Source organism: Sparus aurata, chromosome 15 (genome assembly GCF_900880675.1).
Source record: "Sparus aurata chromosome 15, fSpaAur1.1, whole genome shotgun sequence".
Taxonomy (NCBI): Eukaryota; Metazoa; Chordata; class Actinopteri; order Spariformes; family Sparidae; genus Sparus; species Sparus aurata.
In genome coordinates this window covers 14,442,394-14,464,764 of record NC_044201.1, presented here as the reverse complement: position 1 = coordinate 14,464,764, position 22,371 = coordinate 14,442,394, and the positions used below count along the sequence as shown (strand labels likewise).

General features: G+C 42.8%; 1 protein-coding gene across 4 annotated transcripts in view; it reads right to left on the bottom strand.

Annotated features, from left to right (window-relative positions):
* The window catches only part of ate1 (arginyltransferase 1), a 59,943-nt gene that overhangs the window by 6,858 nt on the left and 30,714 nt on the right, over positions 1 to 22,371 (bottom strand). For all 4 annotated transcript variants that reach the window (XM_030442387.1, XM_030442389.1, XM_030442390.1 and 1 more), the window contains 3 exons: positions 21,215 to 21,396; positions 16,448 to 16,547; positions 1,634 to 1,754 (listed from right to left, as the gene is read on the bottom strand). In XM_030442387.1, the coding sequence (XP_030298247.1) occupies positions 1,634 to 1,754; positions 16,448 to 16,547; positions 21,215 to 21,396 (403 nt within the window). The remainder of the gene's footprint in view (positions 1 to 1,633; positions 1,755 to 16,447; positions 16,548 to 21,214; positions 21,397 to 22,371) is intronic.

The following is a 22,371-nucleotide window of genomic DNA, read 5'->3' as shown; positions in this document are numbered from 1 at the left end:
AGTCAGCTCCTATAATAATTAATATAAAGTAAAAGGGTGTCTAAAGGTAACAGACGTGTCAATTTTATACTTTTTAAGACATTGTTGTGATATTTTTTACCTAGATAATAGACAGATTATTGGTCAAGTCATCTTCTTATTCAAGCATTGCAGGTGAGTATAAAGGGATGCAGTGCAGAGGAAGGTTTTATGTAGGAATATTGTTATTAGAGGGTTAGGTGTTCTATATCCTGCCAACAGGTAGGGGCAAGCATAAAGTAAAAGATGGTTCAATGGTAGGTTTAAAGGATTTGCCAATTTCTACATTCAATCAAAAGATACATAAATTAAATGGTGTTTTCACATTTAGTCCCCCTTCAGCCCTTAAAATGAACTCAGTCGGCACCGAACTGAACTCAAAAGAGCTCGAACTCAGACCTCCGATTATGGGTCACTCCAAGTCCGTGTTTCAGTTTGCTTAACATGTGCATTGTGAACACAACATTGAGGAACACTTTAAACAGCAACTGTCTACAAGGCACAGAAACTCTAAGGTTTGCCTCCAATTTTCTGTTCATATGAGGAACAGGATTCAACGGGACCACACTGCCATACTGTGTCTAAGTAAAACTTTACCACATGCACGCAGTAAGGTGAGAAAACGAGAGAATCCATGCACATTTTATGACTAACAGTATTCTGCAAGGAGGTGCCTAAAATTTTATGAAGGTGGAAATGTTGACAAGTCATATCGTACTTAATATGAACAGCAGTGTGGAAAAGACAAGTATAGCAGCAGCCATCTTCTTTCAAAGTGAAAACTACACATTACCCGAAGAGGTAAAGTTCTCCGCAAGCAGTGTCACATCCATTGGACAATGTCGGTTAAAATGAGGTGCGAGTCTTTCCACTCAGCATGCAGGGCCATATGATGCAAACTACTTCAGTAGTTTTTTTGTGGGAGCCGTAGGAATTTGACTGCACATTCACCTCAAACCACCTAAAGCCCGAAAATGCAGAATCAACACAGGGGAGTGGGCAGAGGGGGACTGAAGAAATGGGGAGACAGAATATCTTTTAGTCTCTTTCTGGCTATGCACCTATGCAGAAAGTCTTTTCAACCTTACAAACCTACTTACACTCTATTAAACACTCTCCCTGGCCCCCATCTCTCACCTCGCCCGGCCAAGCAATAGGCGTCTGCCAGTCTACCTTCCGCATGTGGTTTATTATTGCTGATATCACTATTCATATAATGGCACTGTGGTCCTTCCATAATGACGGATCTGGCTCTGCTCTGATCACACTGAAGGATTGTAGGGGGAGAAGTCGGTGTGATTGGAGCTGCCGGCCCTCTCTTTACCCCTGTTCAGTGACTTGGAGCAAGACCACAGTTTCAATACGCCATCAATGTGAAACCAGATCAGATGTTAACACGAGGTTCATAGGTTCATCCAGAACGGTGTGCTTGAATAAACTGGAGGATCCAAGACTGAACTCACAGCTGCGGTTCAGTATGTTAGTAATGTTAGAAATGTATGTAACTGTATAGAATGTACAGATGAACAGAAACATGCAATTGCCTCCAATTCCAGATGTGTAATGCCTTAAATGGATAAAGATAACAGCAGAGTGGAGTGTTGAATAGTTGTACCTGCATCAGGATCCTGGTTGAAACGAGCGTAGCGGGAGTTCTCCAGGTGGGGTACACATCGCTCTATTGGAACCCAGACAAAGGTTTCTGGGCACAGGAGGTCTGAAGGCCGGTACTGTCCCTGGGGAATGAAGCAAAGAGAGAGTGAGTAAACTGCTAACGTAATTTTACATCATTTAAATCGATTTGAGAAAATGTAAAAAAAAAAAAAAACAGAAAACTGATGAATTATTGAATTGTTCTATCAAGGAAAAACATTTTTTATTTTTTTTTTAAATGGATAATGCAAATGATCCTTTGCTGCATCACCATTTTCCCACTAGCCTAGAGACCCTGTAGGGTTAAAGTTTGACAAGTTGTAAACTGACCTCAGGGCTGACACCTGGGTCAACCTCCAGCCCCATTTAAGTTCTTTATCTGAGCCATGTTTCTCTGTGTTGTCTTCAGTGCTTCACTGGAAATGTAAACACTCCAGCATATTGTAATGTGTGCTTGTGAAATGGGTACAAGACTGTATTTGACCTAACATTTTGGATGTAAAGTAAACCAAGCTGAACAAAAACAGCTGCGGGGCAAAGGAAAAGAAATGAGCTAGGGGTTGAATGAACAGAAAGGAGTAGAAGGAGGAGGAGACTCCATTATCAGTGACCTGTGTTCTATCACATGGCTCCAAACAAACTGTCGAGATAGTTCTGTAAACAAGCAGGCGCCTGCATTGGGCCCGCTGCACCGTCTCAACGCACACAATAATATTTATGTGTTTTTTTGAGACATTAAACTTGAGGACAAAGACTTCACCAACATGAAGCAAAGTTTTATACACAACTGAGGTCAAGAAGGGCTGGATGCTTCAACTTTGAACAAAGAAAATAACACAGATGGCATAATGAACTCAAAACTAAGGGAACAGCATCACTGGAATAAGCTGTTGCTTATACAAGCTCACTGACCATGACCCATCTGTCAGTGGGCCTATATAGAAAATATGCTGCCTGTTTTTACATGTACGAGAGGATGCCTTGAAACTGAACTAGGCTGCTCTGACAAATCATAAACAGAAGAATTCAGAGTCAGGCTTTCCCTTCAAGGCAGACTCATATTCTGTAGCCACCTAACTGCTCTGCCCCACAATAAGGTAAAGTGGAAAACCACAAATTAAATCCATAAATTCATACATTCGTGCAAAAAGTATACAGGCTCAGATTAAGGTCCAGGCTGTGAAGGGGAACGAGCATTTCAGAGTGAAGCAGGGGACACGAACATGCTTTAAGTGCTTCTGCCAACAGATGGATCGGTGTGGAATGCTATGCATCTGTAGTTGCAAACTGACACACACACTGATCGGATGCTCTCCGTGTCCCAACAACCTACAGCCATCCGCAACTGTCAGCACAGACAGTGTGACAGTCTCACACTCTACATCACTTCTATGGACTCCTTCAACACTGCATTCGGACACACCTCTACATGCTTAATTCACACACAGGTGGTTAGCAGTGAGACGCACACACTTCCACTATAGGCCTGACATTGCACCTCAACTCAACCCGACTTCTTAGAGGGTGGATGGAAAGAAGAAACAGAGTAAAGACAGACATGTGAGTAAAGTAGGCAGCCTAATGTGCTTTAGCTGGCAGAGTTATAGTATTACTCTTGGTGCCCCCCTTTAAAAATTCTCCCCTACCAAAAGTAGATATCAGAGTCCCACCTTTGTGTCTACTGCAAGGTTGTTAAGTAAAACAGAAGTAAAAGCTAAAAGTATGCGAGTAAACATTGTAGTTACCCGAAAAAAATGATGCTTGATTAAAAGTAACTGAAATAATAGTGTATACTTGATGACTAACTAAACTACAGTTTAAATACACAGGAAATGTCAACAAGCATGAAGAGTAATGGTGCATGAACATGTATTGAGACTGGGATGTGTACATAGCAGTGAGTCAACTTCCTTTACAAATTGTTTGTGTGTATTGTAATGCCTGTTCTAAACAATTCAATCTCGTGACTGATCAAATACTCCCAATATTACAATAAATAACTAAAACTAATAATGACACTTATGAAAACTAAACTGAATTTAAAGGTTTTTAAACAATAAAACTTAACAAAAATGAGCAAACCCTCTTTGGAAACTGACTGAAACTAAACTGAATTTAAAACTCAATGAAATAAAAGGTAAAAACTAATGAAAAATGTGAAAATGTAGTGCTATAAAAACAATAACAACTCTCTACAGCCCGAAATGATATATACAGTCTTCTGCTGTATAGTAAAGAGCGGCCTATCAAACCAAAATGAGAGACAGAGTCTGGTCATGGCACAGGCACAATCCCTCAATCTCCCCCCTGAAAAGAAACAAGGATGAAGAGAGGGATGGAGGAGTATGACAGGACCCAGCTATTAGTGGTCTGGACAAAGGAGAGAGAAAAGAAGAAAGAAGAGGGAAGAGAAAAGCTGTCAACTTCTTTTTCTTTACTGGACTGAAAGTGAAGACTGAGCTCACCACTGAATTTCTTTATCTTCCCTCTTATATTTTCTCTTCCCCAGGTCGGCTTGAAGGCCCTGTAATTCATGGTTACCCCTGCAGCTTCCTTGGCTCTTTTTCAGCCCAATGTTTTTCTGCTCACAATATCCATCTCAACAGTTACTTATACCAACAGAGAATGCAGTAATGGTTTCCTGAAACTTCAGTGAGAGAGGAGACTGATGTGCAGACTGAAACAGCCAATCTAATAGCTAGAGGTGAAATGGTCTATTCCAAAAGAAAATCTATGTTCCTGAGTGGTTGTTAGCTCAGCAAGTAGTGCAAAGAGGCCATAGGAAGTTATAGTGACGACTCGGAGGGCTACCCGGCTGCTCGACAGATAACCGGGACGAGACTTTCCAGACAAAGAACATCTTTTTGGTTCTGTTCCTCCCTTTCTAAACGCTCAGCGCCTCCTGCACAAACCAATCCGTCACCATCCTTCCATTCTTTCTGTGTTCGGACGGATACAGAGGTGAAGCCGATGACTGACAAGCTCTGAAAGGCTCGTTTAACAGAGACAAAAAGAGAGGCAGGGGATCAAAAAAAAACAAGTGGAGAAAGAAGGAAACATGTATAAACTTCGGCGGATAGACTTGGCTGCCATAGGTGGTGTGAGAAATGAGAGGGGAGATAAGAGGGAGACGGGGAGGGACGGGAGAAAATTAGGTGCAGCTGAGTAAAGGGATGGTATTTAACATCACAGAGACAAGGACTGAGGCAAGGCTGATGGAAGTGATAGGAGCCGTCTGAGTGCCAGGACAGAGGGGCCCAGCACGGAGAGAGGACGTTGGAAGTAGGGGGTGAAGAGGGAGGAGCTTGGAAAGAGAGAGATGAGGGAGGAGTAAGGTAGACAGAGAGGGAGATGGAGATGAGAGAAAAAACAGATCAGAGGAGAAACAGGGTAAAGAAACTTAAGGGGGCACTCTGTTGTTTTGGAGAAGAAATTCAAACAGATAATAATACAAACTCAGAACTACGCATTCTTTCAATAACTTAATAAACAAGCCGTTCTCAGAGGAAAATAAGGTCCTCAGACCACTGTCTGAAGCTAAAAAGGTGGGGGGTCTGCTAAATATAAACGAGGTAAAACAGTGCATGTGTTGTCCTTTAAGGTCAGTTTGTTTATTCAGTCATGTAAAAGAGGAGTTTGTTTATTTAGTTTGTTTAGGCGCAAAAGATCTGTCACTGAAGATCTTTCCCTTTTGATTAAAATTTCTTCCCCAAAACTACATAGTGCACCTTTACCAAAAAAGGACTGTACAATTGCAAGTGATAGACTGCACTCATAGATTTAAATATATTGTTTTGTTAATTAATGTGCAGAGAGGTCACTGTTTACAGGAAAGCAATCTTCTCCAGTGCAGCTTTCCCAATGAACTGAACTTTAACGAGACAGAGGGGAAAATTACTCATTTGAATAACAGGCCAGCCTGGTGTAAACAATTACACAACCTCACTCATCTGCAGTAAATAAACACATATCTCCACAGAGCCGGACACGGAGTTACACAATCCTCTACAGATCCATTATCACTCTGAGTGCGTCTGTGACACGGCATCACTCATTCTTTTCAGGCCACACAGACTTCACACACACATACAGATAGCAGGGGCCCGGCTGTCTGCTGAGTGAACTTTATTGCCAAATCAAACACACAACTGTCAACTCGTTCCTCTCCTTCGTTGTGCACCCCTTCTGTCTTGTTTTCTCACACACCTCAAGACAGGGACTGATGCCCTGGGCCCATACCTATGATTTATATGGAAAGCAATTAATAAGACACATAAATCGAGGGCGTCGCTGCAGCCAAGGAATCCTCATGGAAACCTACACCTCTTTTTCCTGCTGCTGTTTTTCTTCCTCACTGCCTTATGCGTTTGGTATGTGTAGAGTTGAGACAGCTTTCATCAACCATGAGACTGAAAAGTGACGTGACATCACCCACTGGTATGTGCACTACCCTTTTCAGGCCTCGAGTCTGGCATTATGGCCATTGCCATCTTGATATCTAGGAGCGTAAGTGACCAAATTTGGAATAAGTACATTGCTCACACAAGGAAAGCAAAAAAGTTCTACGCTGGCTTTAGGAAATTGTGTTGAGCATTGTTTGTACTATGTTCTGACATTACATGGACCAAGCATCATCATCAATAAATAAAGAAAATCAAAAATATGTGGGGACAGCAGAATCAAAACTGAAATCAATACCACTTTCTTACTTTGTTCTTATGCTCCTTTTGTATTTTCCATTACATTATTTTACTTTTACGACATTGTCTTTTATTACTCCCAATAAAACATACAACGCTCCATTTGGCCAATATAAGGCAGATATAAGTTACTATCACATCTTGCATTAGAGAAAAGCTTTTTGAGGATGAGATCACTCATTGCTTTGCAGTCACACAACAGTGTCATGAGTCAAAGTGATCCTCTTTCAGGCCTGGTGGAGTAAAGACCAGGAGGTGGACGTGGTGTCCCAGTCAGAGGTTTTCCCTGCCTCCATCTGCATTGCTTTACACCACATCTGCTGCTGATTTCCTCCTGTTGAGTTTTAACCCACCCTACCCCTTGCTGAGGTGTCCCTTTATGTGCGAGTGCACACAAGTCAGGCACTGTGCAGAATGTCTGAATGTAGTCTCAATGAATCCATTCTTGATAACAGTATCAGTGCAGCTCAAATCTGTACAGGATGGAGCATTAGGTTATAAAGCAATCTGCTGGTCAACTGAACACCTACTTCAGTCTGAGACAGAGCGGCTCCCAGAGTGTGATGTAAGGCTGGTGGCAGAGTAGATGAGGTCACTAATGTTAGACCTCTCTCTGTTTGTCTCTGGCAAAAGATATATTGTCCAAAAATAACATTCAATAGAAAAAGGAGCCTGTTTTATAACATTGAGGGTCGAGCATGAGCACAATAGTGAATGGGATATTATGTTAGGATTACGTATTTGTCAAGCACTCTCAGTAGAACATGGACGTTTGACCCAAACAGACAAATACGGTCGCCAAGTCACATTTGTGATCTCCTCGCAGAACGTTATTCAGCTGGTTGTCAGGGCAGGACAGGCCTGAAGTTGGAGGGTATACAAAGAGGCCCAGTGTGACCCAGAGCTGAGCAGATCTAACCCAGGCTGGCCCGGGCCAGCACTCTGACCCAGGGTCACATTCAGTCAATCTCAAGTCAAAAAGCAATAAACACAGGCCCTGATCTCCTACATCCACACACTCTCTCACAATACACTCCCTCCATCGTCCTAAGACTGATGAAACACGTTCTGCCCAGACAAGGGGGCATGGGCGAGGGGCCTCTGGCTGCTGATGGACACACGTAAACAGCACAGCTCACACAAACACACATGCAGCTAGACAAATAACACCAAAGATCAAGCGGGCTTGACAGAAGGACAGCGCCAATGAAAGACAAGTCCAAACAAGCTGCGTCCCACACAGACGCACTTTTATCACAGCCTGTGACAATATGGACATATGTGTGTGAGTGTGTGCGTGTTTAGGTCTGTGTGTGAATGCCCTGAACATGTCTTGGGTCTGTGTTTGGGGAGATTTATGCTAACCGCTGCTGTTTAAACACTCGGGCCCACTGAGGCCTTTTCACCCTACTCAACACATTACCACAGGACGACCTTCAAATAAAGCACCCAGGCTGGTTAAAGTCTCCCCCATGGGCCCCTAGACAACCCCCACAATCCTCCCCCCTCCACCTAGTCCACTCTGTCCCAGCACTCCCTCGCCTGGCTATGCGTCACGGCTCCATGGATGACAGGTTAATGAGGAGAAAATATTTTTACAGGATCGCATTTCGACAGAGCCCTGAGAACCAATGGCAGCGCTTTTATGGGCATCAGCTCACATAGCACCGGGCACTTTTATCTCTTTATCTCCTCTGGTCTTTATGGGCAGGCAAGCTGTTACGCCTGTCTTACACAGACCACAGCTTACTGACTCGGCAGCCCCTAATCTCGGAATTAAAACCCCACCTCAAACTTCTAACTGCACGACCAAACCCGAAGCCCTCCACCCACACTCTGAATAAATGTCTAACTGCATTTATGAGGCAAGCTCATTCTGTTCAGTAGTGCTTATCAAAAGATCTGAATGTGTTCCCTCGCCAAAAAGAAACCAAGCATTTCAGACTAAGTGGCGCAGCTTCAGCAGGTTTGAAAATAAATAGTGGTGAAGTTAATGGCAAGGCAAACACCTCCGGCTGGCAGCTAGAGGGCTCTGGATCTGCTCAGTGTGACACCACCTCCAAACTCTCATTTTCACTCTTGTGACCTTCACACCTTCTCCTTCTGCCACCCGTTACCCCCCCTCCAAAGGTCTGTCCTTCCACACACAGTAAGACTGAATCGTCTGACCTGACCTCTTGAACTCCGCTCCCTAAGACCCTCACCCTGTCAGCGCTCCTCCTAGGAGGTGCCAAGCAATGGCAGCCCCCAGACTGAGCCGTAGCCTGTTAATGATTTGTTAAAAACACAACCATGCAAAACAACAAGAGATGATGGGGTGAAAAAGAGAAATTATCAAAAACTTTAAACAAATGTTTCTGCTGAGAGGTACACTGTTGGTGGTCTCCTGTCGAGCTAAATCAAACAAAACTGTTTCTGTCAGAAAGGCTCCAATTTAAGACAGGGGGAGGGGAGAGAGCTGGAAGGCAACAAAAGAGCTATGCTTCAGCTTATAAATTTCACAGAAAGGGTGAAAATGGGCCGGGTTGGGTTTGATCTTATTTTGACAGGCACAGGTTTTGTAACATGAGGATTGCTGGAAGGTAACACTGCTGGCATAGTAGAGAAATACCTTCTAAAAACCAACAGAATATTGCTTGATCTGAGAAAAAGAGCAGAGCAAAAAAAAACAGACAAGAAAAAAGGGAGGGCTCTCTTACGGTAAACACATGGGAAAGTCCATCAGTTTCAGCATGGAACGCTGCACTCACCACAGTAACTGTATACTACCTCTATTTGAGCCGTCATGACTTAGTGCACCTTAGCATGCAGATAATGACAATTGGAGAAACAGGATCCAAGCCACTGTAAAAAAAAAAAAAAGAAAAAAGAAAATGTACCACTCCTGCCTGCTATGCCTAGCAATAACATTAGACTCAATTATCTCTGGATGAAATCGGTTGAAAGTTTGCTCAGTCTGATCCCTTCTCTCTCTATATCAATCTTTCATCCCGACCGGCATGGTTGCTGCTTTCTTAAAACAGTTGCTGAAAGAAGAGCGGAGGCAAAAAGAGGGATGGAGAGAGAGAAAGGTATGGTGTGCGATGGTATGCCTGGACCTGCGTAAACCTGCACTTCCACACATTATAACCAAGAGCAATGCATAAACAAAAATACATAAAAAAGTGATGCCCTCATGAACAAATCTAATGAATAAAACAAAAAGAAATGCTGTTTACTGCCACATGATGAGCAGGGATAGGGGGCTCTGTTGGACACAACCACCTCTAGATACCTCAAACTCACTCACTGTCACTCTTAATCTGCCAAGATGAACAACAAGTGACACGCAGAACGTGAGGTCACACACATACACATAACATACTGTCTGAACGGGGGCCCCCTGAGTCAAAATAACATGCATGCAGAGTCCTGATAGCTGTGGCTCGCAGACTTTTTTAGCATGTCCCAACCTGCAACTGCGTACCTGGAGAGGAGACGGACTGTTTGAGGGAGAGATTCATTTCATTAATAGACAACACTCAGTTATTGATGGCACTGCATTGATTCAGTAAGATGAATATTGGCTTTCTTTTTTTCGGGATTGATTTGATTGAACTTTAATTAAATCAGTGAGGAATGAGGGGTATGAGAGATCTTCAGTACTGATCACTGTTCAACTTAAACAACAGTGTGCAGGTTTGTATTTGTGCAGCCAGAGAAAATTAGGTCCGATGTGCATGCCTGAGCTTGGAGGCACTTTGTCATGTCTAATTGATGTCATGAGAACTAATCTTGTGCTGCAGGTGACAGAAAAGCCTGCAGGCACACACATTGCTTAAGGCATCGCAGCAACCAACTGAAACCAACATCAAATTCTTCCACAAAGTGTCTGACACCTGGATGGATTCATGTCAGGTTCACTGAATTCAAAAGCTCTGGCCATGTGGAAAACTGCTGGCAGTTGCTAGAGAGCTGACCGGCTCTCTGACGGTGTTTGTTGTTTGTGGGCGAGGAGGAGTCGGGCTGAAAGGGAGCGGAGGTGCAGCTGCTGCGAAAGGGCTCTTTAAAAAGTCAGTGAAGTACCGCCGGGAAAACGAATAATCCTTTTCATCTTGCCTCCTTTTCTCATTTGGCACACATTTTGTCACTCCTTTTTTTTCCCCTCTCTGTCTGTCCTCTTCCTCCTCCTTTCACTCGTTTTGCTCACTCCTTCTTTCTTCTTCTCTGTGGAAAATTTAATGGTTTCCTGAGCTCAGAGTGAGACATTCTTTCACAGTGAACAATAATAACAAGAGTAAGAGCCACTTGATGTAACTCTCACACTCCCTCACCGACTGGGTACGGCTGGGTATTCTGTCCATGTGTCTGCGCGTATGTGCATGTATGACACACTCGAGAAAGTGCTCGATCTGTTAAGACCAGGTACTGCAGATTGGTAAAGCCAAGTGGGTGACTGCCTCGTTTGTTATCATCACAGTCTGCTTATTCAGCGCTTAAAAATAACCGACACGGACAAGTGCTCACACATATGCACACTTCTGCAAAGAAATGGAAAATCACTCCAGCACGGCACAGAACTTTTACTCCTTGTTCTGTCCGAAATGAAAAACACATAAATTTGTCGAATCAAAGTTAATGAAACTCTGAGTGCATTTTGTGAGCTGCCGAGGCTGGATGGTGGGGCAATCGGAGTGAGGTAAAGTGCAGGGGAAGGCCAGGCTTCTTCCTGCATACAGAATGTTTGCTGCCCACCAAAGAGGCTGTAGCCAAAGCCAAAAAGCCATGTTCCGAACCGATAAAACGCAGGACTACAGGGGGACAAGGAGAGGAGGACTCTGAGATTATGTCATTGATGCTTAGTACTCAAACACATTCAAAGTTGATAGACTGGTGTCCGACTTCTAATATGAAGATGCCGACCATAACATCATCACCATCTTGTTGCTGCTGTTTACATTCACCCAGATGCAAATAAAGAAAATATGCACTATGTGTATCTCTTATTTCGTTATGCAAAGTTATGATGTATGATGTCAAGTAAATCACCATGAATATTGAATATTTCTGGTAAAATTTTTACAAAAGCTGAATTAATTAATATGCATACTAGCATACTTTTTTTTTGTCAGCCTCGGCACACCTTACTGAATGTCCAGTGATAGTGGAGCATGTTATGAGTGACATCATGCAAACAGCCAATCATTTATCTGGTGTATAGTTTGGTTGCATCAGCATGAGACAACAACAGACACAGGATGTAGATTGTGTAGACATTGCTGTTTCTATGTTTAAAATGTATTTCTAACAGTGTGATCATATATTCAGTTTTCTTCTTTAAATGTTATAATCATGTAATATCATTCAGCTTTGGCAATAATGTAGCTCACACATTCATGCTAATGATGCTTATTTGAATTTGAAAAGTCACACAGCAAATTTTTAAGTCATATTCATGACTTCATATTTAATTTCAATAGTAAAAAGAACTCCCAAATCAAAAAAGAAAATAGTCATTCAATTCAAAGTAAGGTGGTTCAAAATACAGGTTTATTACAGTTAAAGGAAACCATGTTTCCTTTGTCTTTATTAAAATTAGGTAATCAAAAATCATGATACATATTTCAGCTATATCAACAAGCCCCAACTGAATGCAGACTTGTCATGCTTACTGTTGTACACAGTCAACCCCCCATAGGTTCACTATGAGCCAGGAAAAACTGTGAAGGCAAGGTGATTCTACAGATAAACATGCTAGTGCAGATTTAAATTCAAACTCAAGAATAAGAATGCATATACTATGGCTGCATCTGCATCAATGTCCTGATGGTGCCAGCATTTTGCTGAGCATGCAGTGACATGTTTTTGTAAGGGAGGCCCCAAGAGATGATAATAGCTCATATCAACAAGCCAGGGAATTTAGCTCTCTAAACCACAGTCTCAGTTACTCTGTGTTAAGTCACGAGAGTGGTTCATTCAGATGACTTTAAGCTACACATGTGAAAAAAAAGACTAATGGCAGAAGGGCCAAGACCTTTGGTCTCATTTAGCCTCCAACAGTTTCACCTTCTGCTCTCTACAGCTCAACATCAGAGGGTCGGGGAGGGCCAAAGGACCAGGGACAGAGCCAGGGGCAGGATGTCACGTCTAACCTTGAACCCGACAGCCAAACCAGCAAGGCTCTGTGGGACGCTCCGTCCCAGCTTTGAGAACAAAGGAGAGGGTCTGACACTGGCCAGGCAGCCCCGTGTTACTGGCTGGACTCCAAGTCTTCTAGGACCCTTTAAGGCAGCTCTACAGGACCATGTCCAGGCTTTGGCACTACTAAGACGTTTTTAAAACCCATTACACATGGAAAGGGCTTTCCTCCTCACTCAGAACTCAAGAATACTTCAAAATGGAACCACAGATGAGATTCAGTCCACTCGTTGGCTGTATCCTTACACAGCCAAATCCTCAACATATAAGCAGGACGAGGATATGAGCAGACAGGACATACAAAAGAACAGCTCAGGTAAAGGCTTCAGAAAGTATTACCTTACTACTAGTTTTAAAAAGTCTATGTCTATGACCACTATACAATATGGAGTCTTCATAAAAAGCCTTTTACAATCCTGCTGGAGTCAGTTACATAAACAATGCATTTCTATTGCTCCTCAGGGAACGAGAGTACTGTATGAGCCATCGTGTGAAATTCCACAGGGAGGGAACAGGTTTTAGATGGATAGATGTTTAGTATTCCTCTCAGCATGCAGAGTCAAGTAAGGCAAACTAGGTCTCCACTGAAATTCAGGTCGATTCGAATTTTAACCAAATGAATGCAAATAAGAAAGAATTACAGTGTAAGGGTTTTACAGATTTCAGACTGTTCTCTAAAAGTTTGCCATCCAAATTGAAATTCGTAAATGATTTCAATGATGAAAACACATTTCTCTCAGTTTTGAACAAATCAGTGTTGGTAAACAAACACGCCCATTGCTTTCACCATTAAGTGAGGACTGTTGCATTAATGATCATGATAGACAGATACTCAACACCTTCACTGACTACAGAAAGAAAGTGTCCTGATTTGATTAAGGGTCTTAATCACTATGCAATTTTGTCTGTCACTGGGCACACAGTCACCAAGAAAGGGAAAGTCAACAGGCGATCCATTTCTATTACATGCTGTTGTTGTTTGGGGCACTGCAAAAGCGGAACAAACAAGAACACCACTTGGAAATGCTAAGGGGCAAATGTTGTCTGTTGCCATTTGAAGTGCTTTCGGCTTTATCCAAAATTCCAAATATTTTCAAAAAGCTTTGAGTGTGAATTTTAGCATCAACAGAAGGCCCATATGGAGGGACAGTGTGAAATTTCTGCCACTCATGGTTTCTCAACCACAACAATGATAGTTTAAAGCATAGTTTGTCAAGTGAAGTAGTATGGGATCATGGGACTTGTTGTCTTCATTGTTACAAAAAAACCACTGCCAATAAAAAACTATGACTACGACGTGACTTAGGTAGAAATGTATGAAGATGAAGCTGAGTTTTATTGATTTGACGCTTTGATGTCACATTGTCCGACTTCCTTCCTCACTTTATCTGATAATACTGTTCACTTGAAAAAAATTACAGACTTCTCCGAGTTTAAACATTGTTGGAAACATTTAGGATAGTGTAAGCGCACAACTCAACAAAATATATAACAAAGGTCTAGCCATTTTTAGATATTATAATGAGGAAATGCTACGTGTTATATATTATCTCTTAAAAAGTGATGGGTACAGAGAGTTCCCCCAAAGAAATGGCATGAAAAGAGGAGAGGGAGTGGTGCTCAAGGGGTTTGAGTGGTGTCCAGCGGGGTTCAAGTGCTGGTGTTTTGGTCCTTAAAGAGGCAAGCAGCAAGACTGAGATCCAGAAACCAGAAAAACCCCAACACAATAACAGTGGAGTTTAGGGGGCTCCCCATCTCAGCGCCTTGAACAATTCCACAGTATGTCTGTGCATTAATGAACTACTTGGGCTCATATGCAATTCAGACAATGGAGCGAGACACTTTGCATGTGCTGAGAGTGTGTTGGAGCGCGGGTGTGTTTTTTGTGGGAGTGTGAGAGCCCAAAGGTGGGAACTGGGCAACCTTCTCACCCTTGTTCTGTGTAGGAACATAATAGGAAGAAGTAGGGAGGTGGTGAACAAGACGCTGCAGTGGCAAACACACAAGAACAGATATGGGGGGTTGGGGGAGAAAATACCACTGCAGGAGGGGTTTGGTGCTGTGGTAACAGCGTTCTCAGACAAACAGCACGATCAAGATTCAACACACAGACACATAAACAGAGCAAACACACTCACATGCATTCCATACACAGACTTCCAAACTGAGAAAATGGGGAAACCACAAAACAAGATGTAAATGGATAAAAAGATGTGGCACTGTGCCATAATCCCCAACAAGACATCAGTCTCCCATGGACAAGAACAAGCTCTGGGAACATCTGAATGAAATGACAGAGAAACAGAGGAATTAGTAGATGAATGAGAGAAAGAAAGGATGAATGGCAAATCTTGGCCAAACTAATGGACTTGGAAAGGCTGCTTTCTTTCTCAGTCTTCCTGCAGCTATAGATCTCAAAGCGGTGTTTGATGTGGTTGTGAGCATATATGGGGGCTCCTGTGTGCATGTGTGTGCATATGCATTATGCATTTGTGTAAATTTTTCCACAGTACATGAGCTGCACTTGTTTTAAAATATGCAAATATATCTGTGCATATGTGTGTCGTACACTTTTTGTTGCTGAGATAGTGTGACCTTTTTCTCAACCTTTAATGTCTTCAGCAGCCTCGTCCTCTCTTCATCACCTGAACCTCCCCTCCATACTTTTTTCCTCTCGCACTCTATATGTCCATAAAGATATTCACTTCATTAGATGTATATACATTTTTCTTGTTGTTATTCCTCCTAACTAAGTGTTGCATAAGAATCAGCTGTTTAGACTTAGGTTAACTAACTTTCAACATGTGCATTTAAAGGTAAAGTACCGACCAACTAGTTCCTCCTAAAAAGTAGATGGGATATATGTCACCAAGCTGGGCAGCCTTACAGATAGCGAAATTCCAGACTTCAGATGAAAAATTAAAGCAGGTGCCAGGATCCATGTGGAAATTAGAGAGAAAGCCTCATAGATAGGCCCCTGTTGAGGCCTTTGCACCTATAATAACAAAAGTAAAAGAGGAAAAAGAGGGGGGGCTGGTCTTCCCCTTCCTTTATGAGCAGGCAGTTGGGACCTTCAATGCCTCTCAGGAAGATAGGAACCTGCATTATGCAAAAGTAATCAGAGGCAAAAACCACTTTGGTCTCTAAGTGGAGCAGCAAGGAACGGGACAGACAGAGAGGAAGAAAGAGCGATAAATGAAAAGTAAATAGTGTGTGAGAATGTCAGCACATTTCTTGACATGGATACTGACGAGCCCATGAAACAGCCGAGCTTTACTGCTTTTCTGTCACACAAGTGATACAGGAGAGACACCTTTCCCACCTCTCACATTAAGAGGGATGTTGTGGTGGAGAGTCTCAGTATGAAACATTGAAACACCAAACCGATCGAGCAGAAACATTTGTCTCACGCGAAACGGGCTCGCACATCGAAATGTGAGTCATATATTACAGTTGTATTTTGGGCAGCAGGGCAAGAAATTCAGAAAACACAATGTCACTGAACTGAATGCTGCAGATCCCTTGAAGTTAGTTATCATCAACAGTTCACATATATTAGAATTCTAAGACAGAAAAGACAAACACACATTTAGCAGTTTTGCCATAATGTAGGGACACGACCAAAGAGGTAAAGGCAAGGCCGCGCAGTGTATTACATCAGAGCAAACGTTTACATAGTGTATTTGATATTGCATTTACACAGTCAGGAATTTTAAACTCATCTTGGGACTGCTTTGTGTTGCAATCGCCCTATTACCATTGCCAAACAATTGTAATACTGTCTTACAAAACCATGGAAAACATATGTTAGTTGAGTTGTTCATATGGAGATTCTGTTTATATAAAAGGTGAAAAACATGGGAAATGTGCTGTACATGTCATTGTGAGACATTGCATACCTTGTACCGCATCTTGGGACAGGAGTGAATGTAAAAGCCCAGGTAGTAGAAGGACAGCTTGGGGGACTGTTTCTGCAGCTGCCTGGTGAAAGCGATCTCCCTGAAGGAGGACACACACGGACACATCTTTTCAGAGAGGCAACATGAGAAAAAGGCTCTGACTTTATGCTTTCAGAAAAATCACACCAAGTTTGGTGTTACAGCTTCTTACACTCAGGACCTTCTCCAACAACACTGACTCTTTTTGGCAGTTGATCCTGTTCGGAGATGCTGCACTGCAGTGTGCAGTGATTTAAATTTTAAATGGTACCCAGCATCGTGTTAGCATGATTTACACAATGTCAATTATTTGCAGCACATAATTTACTGGTGATTACATTTTTTAAATGTATGTTTATAACAGTTGATTCCAGGAATTTTGCATTGTGCAAACAAATGCAGTTTGTATACTAAATCGACAGCCAAACAACTGACACACCGGAGCTGATCAGCAGTTTAGATGCAGATTTCATCAATGAAAACAGTATGCCATAATTAATAAGAATATATGAATTGCTATAAGACTTGGAACGTAGCATCTCAGTGTAAACCAGCTACCTTAAAATGTATTTTTCTCACAGGTTAGTATAAAAAACAGAATATAAATGAGGGCATTAAGCAATAAAATTGGTACTAGCAACTCTGACTAGAGCAGTGCCTTAGCTGAGGAAGTAAACACCCACACTCAAAAAGGCAGCTTTTCTTGGTCTCATTTCATTACACAAAAACAACTGCCTTCTCTCTATCGGCATTGAGCCCTAGAGCAGAAAAGAAGGTGGTGAAAAGGGGAGGGCGAGAGCGTGTAAAATAAAGATTTAGAACTTGGAAGATTTATACAGCTTCTTCAAATACAGTAAATGTCTTGCCTGCTTTATTTTTCCCCAATAGTTTCTTCCTTAATTGCATCCTTTTTCTAAAAGCCTATTTTCCCCTTTCCTTCTGCCATTTCCTTCACTATTCCATAACTAAATTCCAGCTTCTCTTTCTTCTCCCTTTTTGTTTCTCTCTTCCTTCCACCCTCTGTGTTTCACCCGCTTAAATGAAGGGGGAGAATTCCCTTTCTTACAATACTTAAGAGAGAGAGAAAGAGGCCTTAAAATAAAATAGATGCACTGAAAAATAAGACATGGGACAAAGCAGGCCAAGCCGGGTAGGGGGAGAGACAGGGAGAGAGAGAGAGCAGGAGGAGAATATAAAAGAGGAGGGTCAAGAAAGAGAAAGGGAGGGAGAAGAGAGGCAGCGAGAGCGAGGTGCTAGAAGGTCACCCGCTTGCTGCCAGGTTCCTGGGTTCCCATCCCCTCTCCACAAAAGCACCCGGCAGGCCTGAATTGGGGGAGGGGGGTCAAGAGAGGCGAGGGGCCCATTCACAAAAAGCCCTGTGCCCCCCCCCCCCCTTTCACTTGAGGCCTTCACACCCCCACCTCCAACCCCATGGCAGCAGCTTGAGTCCGCCATTATCCCCTCTTCAGCCATCTGACACTCCAGCACAAGCCAATTATCAAGCCCTCTGCTCCTGCACAGCTTCCCTCATACTGATGTGTACACACACACACACACACACACACACACACACACACACACACACACACACACACACACACACACACACACACACACACACACACACACACACACACACACACACACACACACACACAAAGGGTCTATAATAGTGCATACCATGAGGTGTTGACTACAGCCTCGCATGCATGCGGAAACATTTCATTAGCAAACATTACAGGACTACTGTTGATTAGCCAGATGTAAAATGCTAAAAGTGATGGGAAGCACACAGAAGTTTATTTAACTGGGGAAATTAACCTGAAACTACACTTGGACTGTATATAAGAAAGAATGTCCTGAGCTGGGCCTATCAACCCTTTTCTCCATGGATCAGAATTATCTATGTGAGGCCTGATCCACTTTTGTTTGCTCCAGTAGAGCAGCTGTCGAAAACACTCCATCGGGATTCCTTTGAAAATCCAAATTGTACGAAGTTGTGAGCGAGTTAAAGGCTGAATGACACACAAAATAAACAAACAACACCTTTCAGTTCCAATCAGTGAAAAAGGAGCATACAGTGCAGAGAGCAACGTGTACAGCGGTACTGTACCAGGTGTACAGTGCCGCTTTGGGTTTAGAGGAAGTGTTGCTTTGCATCAGATTTATTTTGCAGGTGTAACACAACTCTAAAGCATTCATTTCATTAAATATGATACAACAAGATGATGGTACATTATGAAATCCGATTTTTTAATACAAAACTGGAATGCAGGTTATATTATATTATATTATTATATATCATATATATATATTTTAAAAGCTTTCCAAAATCTGGATAGTTCTTTTTAATATTTCTACTGATATGAATACAGGATTATAGTGGGCTATGACAGCATTTTTTCACTCTATTATGTATATCAAATAAATATGTGAATGGATAAGGTTTCAGTAAATACTGCATATTCAGAGACTTGGGAGAGGATCAGGGGCAACACAACATATTCAGGACTTCCCCATCAGAAAGTGATCCAGGTTGGACGCCAGCTGTGTTTCCTACACACATCGCCTCAGGCACCTCATTATGTGCCTCTTTACTTCTCCTCCTCCTCCTGTCCTCAGGGCCCGTGACAGAAAGTGCTACACTCCTGTAAGACATTTCTCAACATCCCCCTCTCCTGTTTCTAGTGCTGAATGACAGGTGTACACACATATAGTGATGTATAGTACACATATACAGTGCTGCAATTGTTTTTGTACTTTTGTAAACATACACATTTAACCACAGCTGCAGTGTAATCTGAACTCGCTGCCTGTTTTCCCAGATGACAACCAGGCAAATACAGTATGCTGAACAAAATAAAGGTTCTACAGCAAGTACTTTCCCCTGTCCTTCTATAACCTTTCCATTACTTTTTGTTACTAGAAAAATTAAAAATCAATGTTCTTCTAACTACTTGACACATAATTCCATCACGATTTCTTAAAGTTTTAAAAGTGCCTGTGTAGATGCATTCTGCACAGTAAGTTTTGGACAGAGTCAGCCAGGCCAAGCAGACCAGGGAGTGTCCAGACGTGATCAAAGGCCCGGGCTCTGGTGTCTGTAAACAAGCGGGAGGATTTTAGTCCCGCTGGCTCCCTTCTCCAAGGCCTCCTCCACACACCGAGCACTCTGTGTTACTCTTGGAGTCAGATCCTTAAAATAACAAGTGATGGGGAGCCGTGTGCTTATGATGACCAGGGTGTTTCCTCTATAAGACCAGAGCCTGTCTGTCCTAACTGCTGGGCTGACTTAGTGTGTGATCACTCACACACACATACACATACACACACACACACACACACACACACACAGACGAATGAATGAACACTTGCACCTGTACACACCAACTTTGAAGGCCCAGATCACCCAGTCTCCCACATCTGTGCAGAAATATTTTAAAAAGCCTTTCTCACATTATTGGGTTACATTTTACAGGAAACTCCAGATAGTGTGTGTGTGTTCGCGTGTGTGTGTTCTCTTATTTCATCCTGGCAGAGAGAACAGTCGTCAACTGAACCACAAACAGAGCGTTGCCTCAACCAATCAGGTGCAAAGAAAGAGGTGTTTTTCCCAACGTGCAGTATTATGGCACTTATGGTATACAGTTCTAAGGAAAGATAAAAATTCGGGAGGAGTCGAAAAGATCAAGAGTCAGGGAGCGAGTAGGTTAGGAGGAGGACAAATGGAAAGGGAGGGAGAATGAAAGAGAGAACAAAGAGGGGAATCACCAATGGGAGGCACAGCAATTCCTCTCTTGAAAGGAGCTACATGTTGCATTTGGCGTATCATTACCTTCTCCACCTTAAAAAGGGTCAGTCCGGCCCCAAAATTAAAAAGACATACTTTTCTTCTCATCTTTAGTACTATTCATCCATCAGGAATGTTTTGTTGTACGTCTGCCTTCTCCTGAGAGGCTAGCTAACTAAGGTATCTAAGCCAGCTAAAATCTTGAGCTCAGCAGAGGTGGAGGCTATTAACCTTTACATCCTATACTGTCAAGAGCTCTTGTCCATGAGTAGATACATGTTTCGTCTGTGCTGTGATACGGTTCAGTTCTGTAGAAAGAAAATAGATCCTTGCTCACGAAAAGGTCTCTTCAAAAGAGAGAATAAAGCAAAGCACTTTCCTTGGAAATTCCGTTTTTGTGAAAGGTCTGTGGATTATCTTGAGTAACCAGGTCATGATTTCTGGCAATACAACTTTTTTATATACATTTTTTGGGTGCGTTGACGCACCATAAGCCAACTGTCATTTAGATTCATTATATTAAGGAGAAGGTAGTGATCCCTACGGCCAGTATCTTCAAAACTTGGCAACTCATACGTAAACAACTACGTTGATAAGTAGCACTACAAGCTAGAGGAAAATATATATGTTTGATTTTGAGGTGAACAGTCCCTTTAAGACACAGTTAATACATTGGATATTGCCAAAACTATACTGACCTCTTCATCACAATACTGGATTGTGCACCTTTGGGTTATATTTAGGGAGGAATTATCCTCTTTATGACACGAAGCAACAAAAACATGGTCCTGATTTTGTGAAACAGGAGCTCTGACATTATCCCTTACACGCCACAGGGGCTACAGTCATCTCCACCATTATCTAAATTGTTTTCGCGATAATTATAAGATGGCTTTCGAAAACAGCAGAAAAAGGGATGACGTGGCATGGCAACCAACCTGAGAGCAGAGTAGGAGCCCAGAGACAGCGAGGCAAAGTCTGGGTGGTAGTACAGGTAGACAGAGGACACACAGGTAGGCAGGATGTCGATCACCCCCACCGCCACAATACGCCCGTCCAGCCAGTACTGCTGGTGGAAGGAGCCGTAGCCCATCTCAGGCCCATCTGGAGAATATTCGGCCTAGGGAGGAGACGCAAAGAGAGAAGAAGAGGAGGTGGTCTCTGGTCAAAACAATTGTAACACTCTTGTGTGCAATATACATTTAATGTAAAATATATAAATAACAGTGGAATGAGAATGTGGTATTTAATAGGCCTGCTTTTACTTTCAGATCTACTTTCTCTGTCTTATGCACACACACACACACACCTGTATTATGGTGTATTATAAGCCAGGCTTTTTCCTGCCAGGCCTCACGCATTATGTGTGGGGGTGTACAGTAGCCTCACGTTCGGCCTGCTAATGATTCCCAAATGTGGAGCGAGAGCAGGAGCTCAGAGTTAGGGGGCGGGGGGGACGGCGGGGGGAGCCGGCCCACAGAAACACTCCAGGAGAGGACTTTTTAATAAAAGACCCTGCATGAGCGAAATCCATTTCACCAGGCGGTGGTGGAGTGTTGCCAAGCTTTCTCCTATATGTCTGCGTCTGCTCCCTCCATATGGCATGAAAGAATGTGGGTGTAGGTGTCCACCCGCGTGCTCGAGCCTACCCCGTTAATAAAACAGTTAAGTGTTTGACACACATTGCGTTTCTCATAGGGATCTACATGCTGGGCTTTTCAATCAAGACACTTGAGTGTTTTTCTCATACAGGCTTAAAACGAGAGGCTTGGGGTTAGGGTTAAAAGTCATATTAAGCCAGGGTATTGGTTTGTGTGTGTGTGCGTGTGTGTGTGTGTCTTTCTTCAATGCACAAGTAACAGGATCCCTCTCCTTCACCCAACGTTCATCTGGACCCAGTTAAGTAGCACAGACGCTGCTAGTTATCACAACACTGAGAGAGCTATCTTGCTAATCCATCGTGCCACTGAGTCCACACTCGGGCCAAATTAAACCTGACCAAAGAGAAACAAAGGCACTAACACACACACACACACACACACCCTACAGCTCTGTGACCCCAGAGGTCTGAACATCACCAATGGGGGTGACTGTG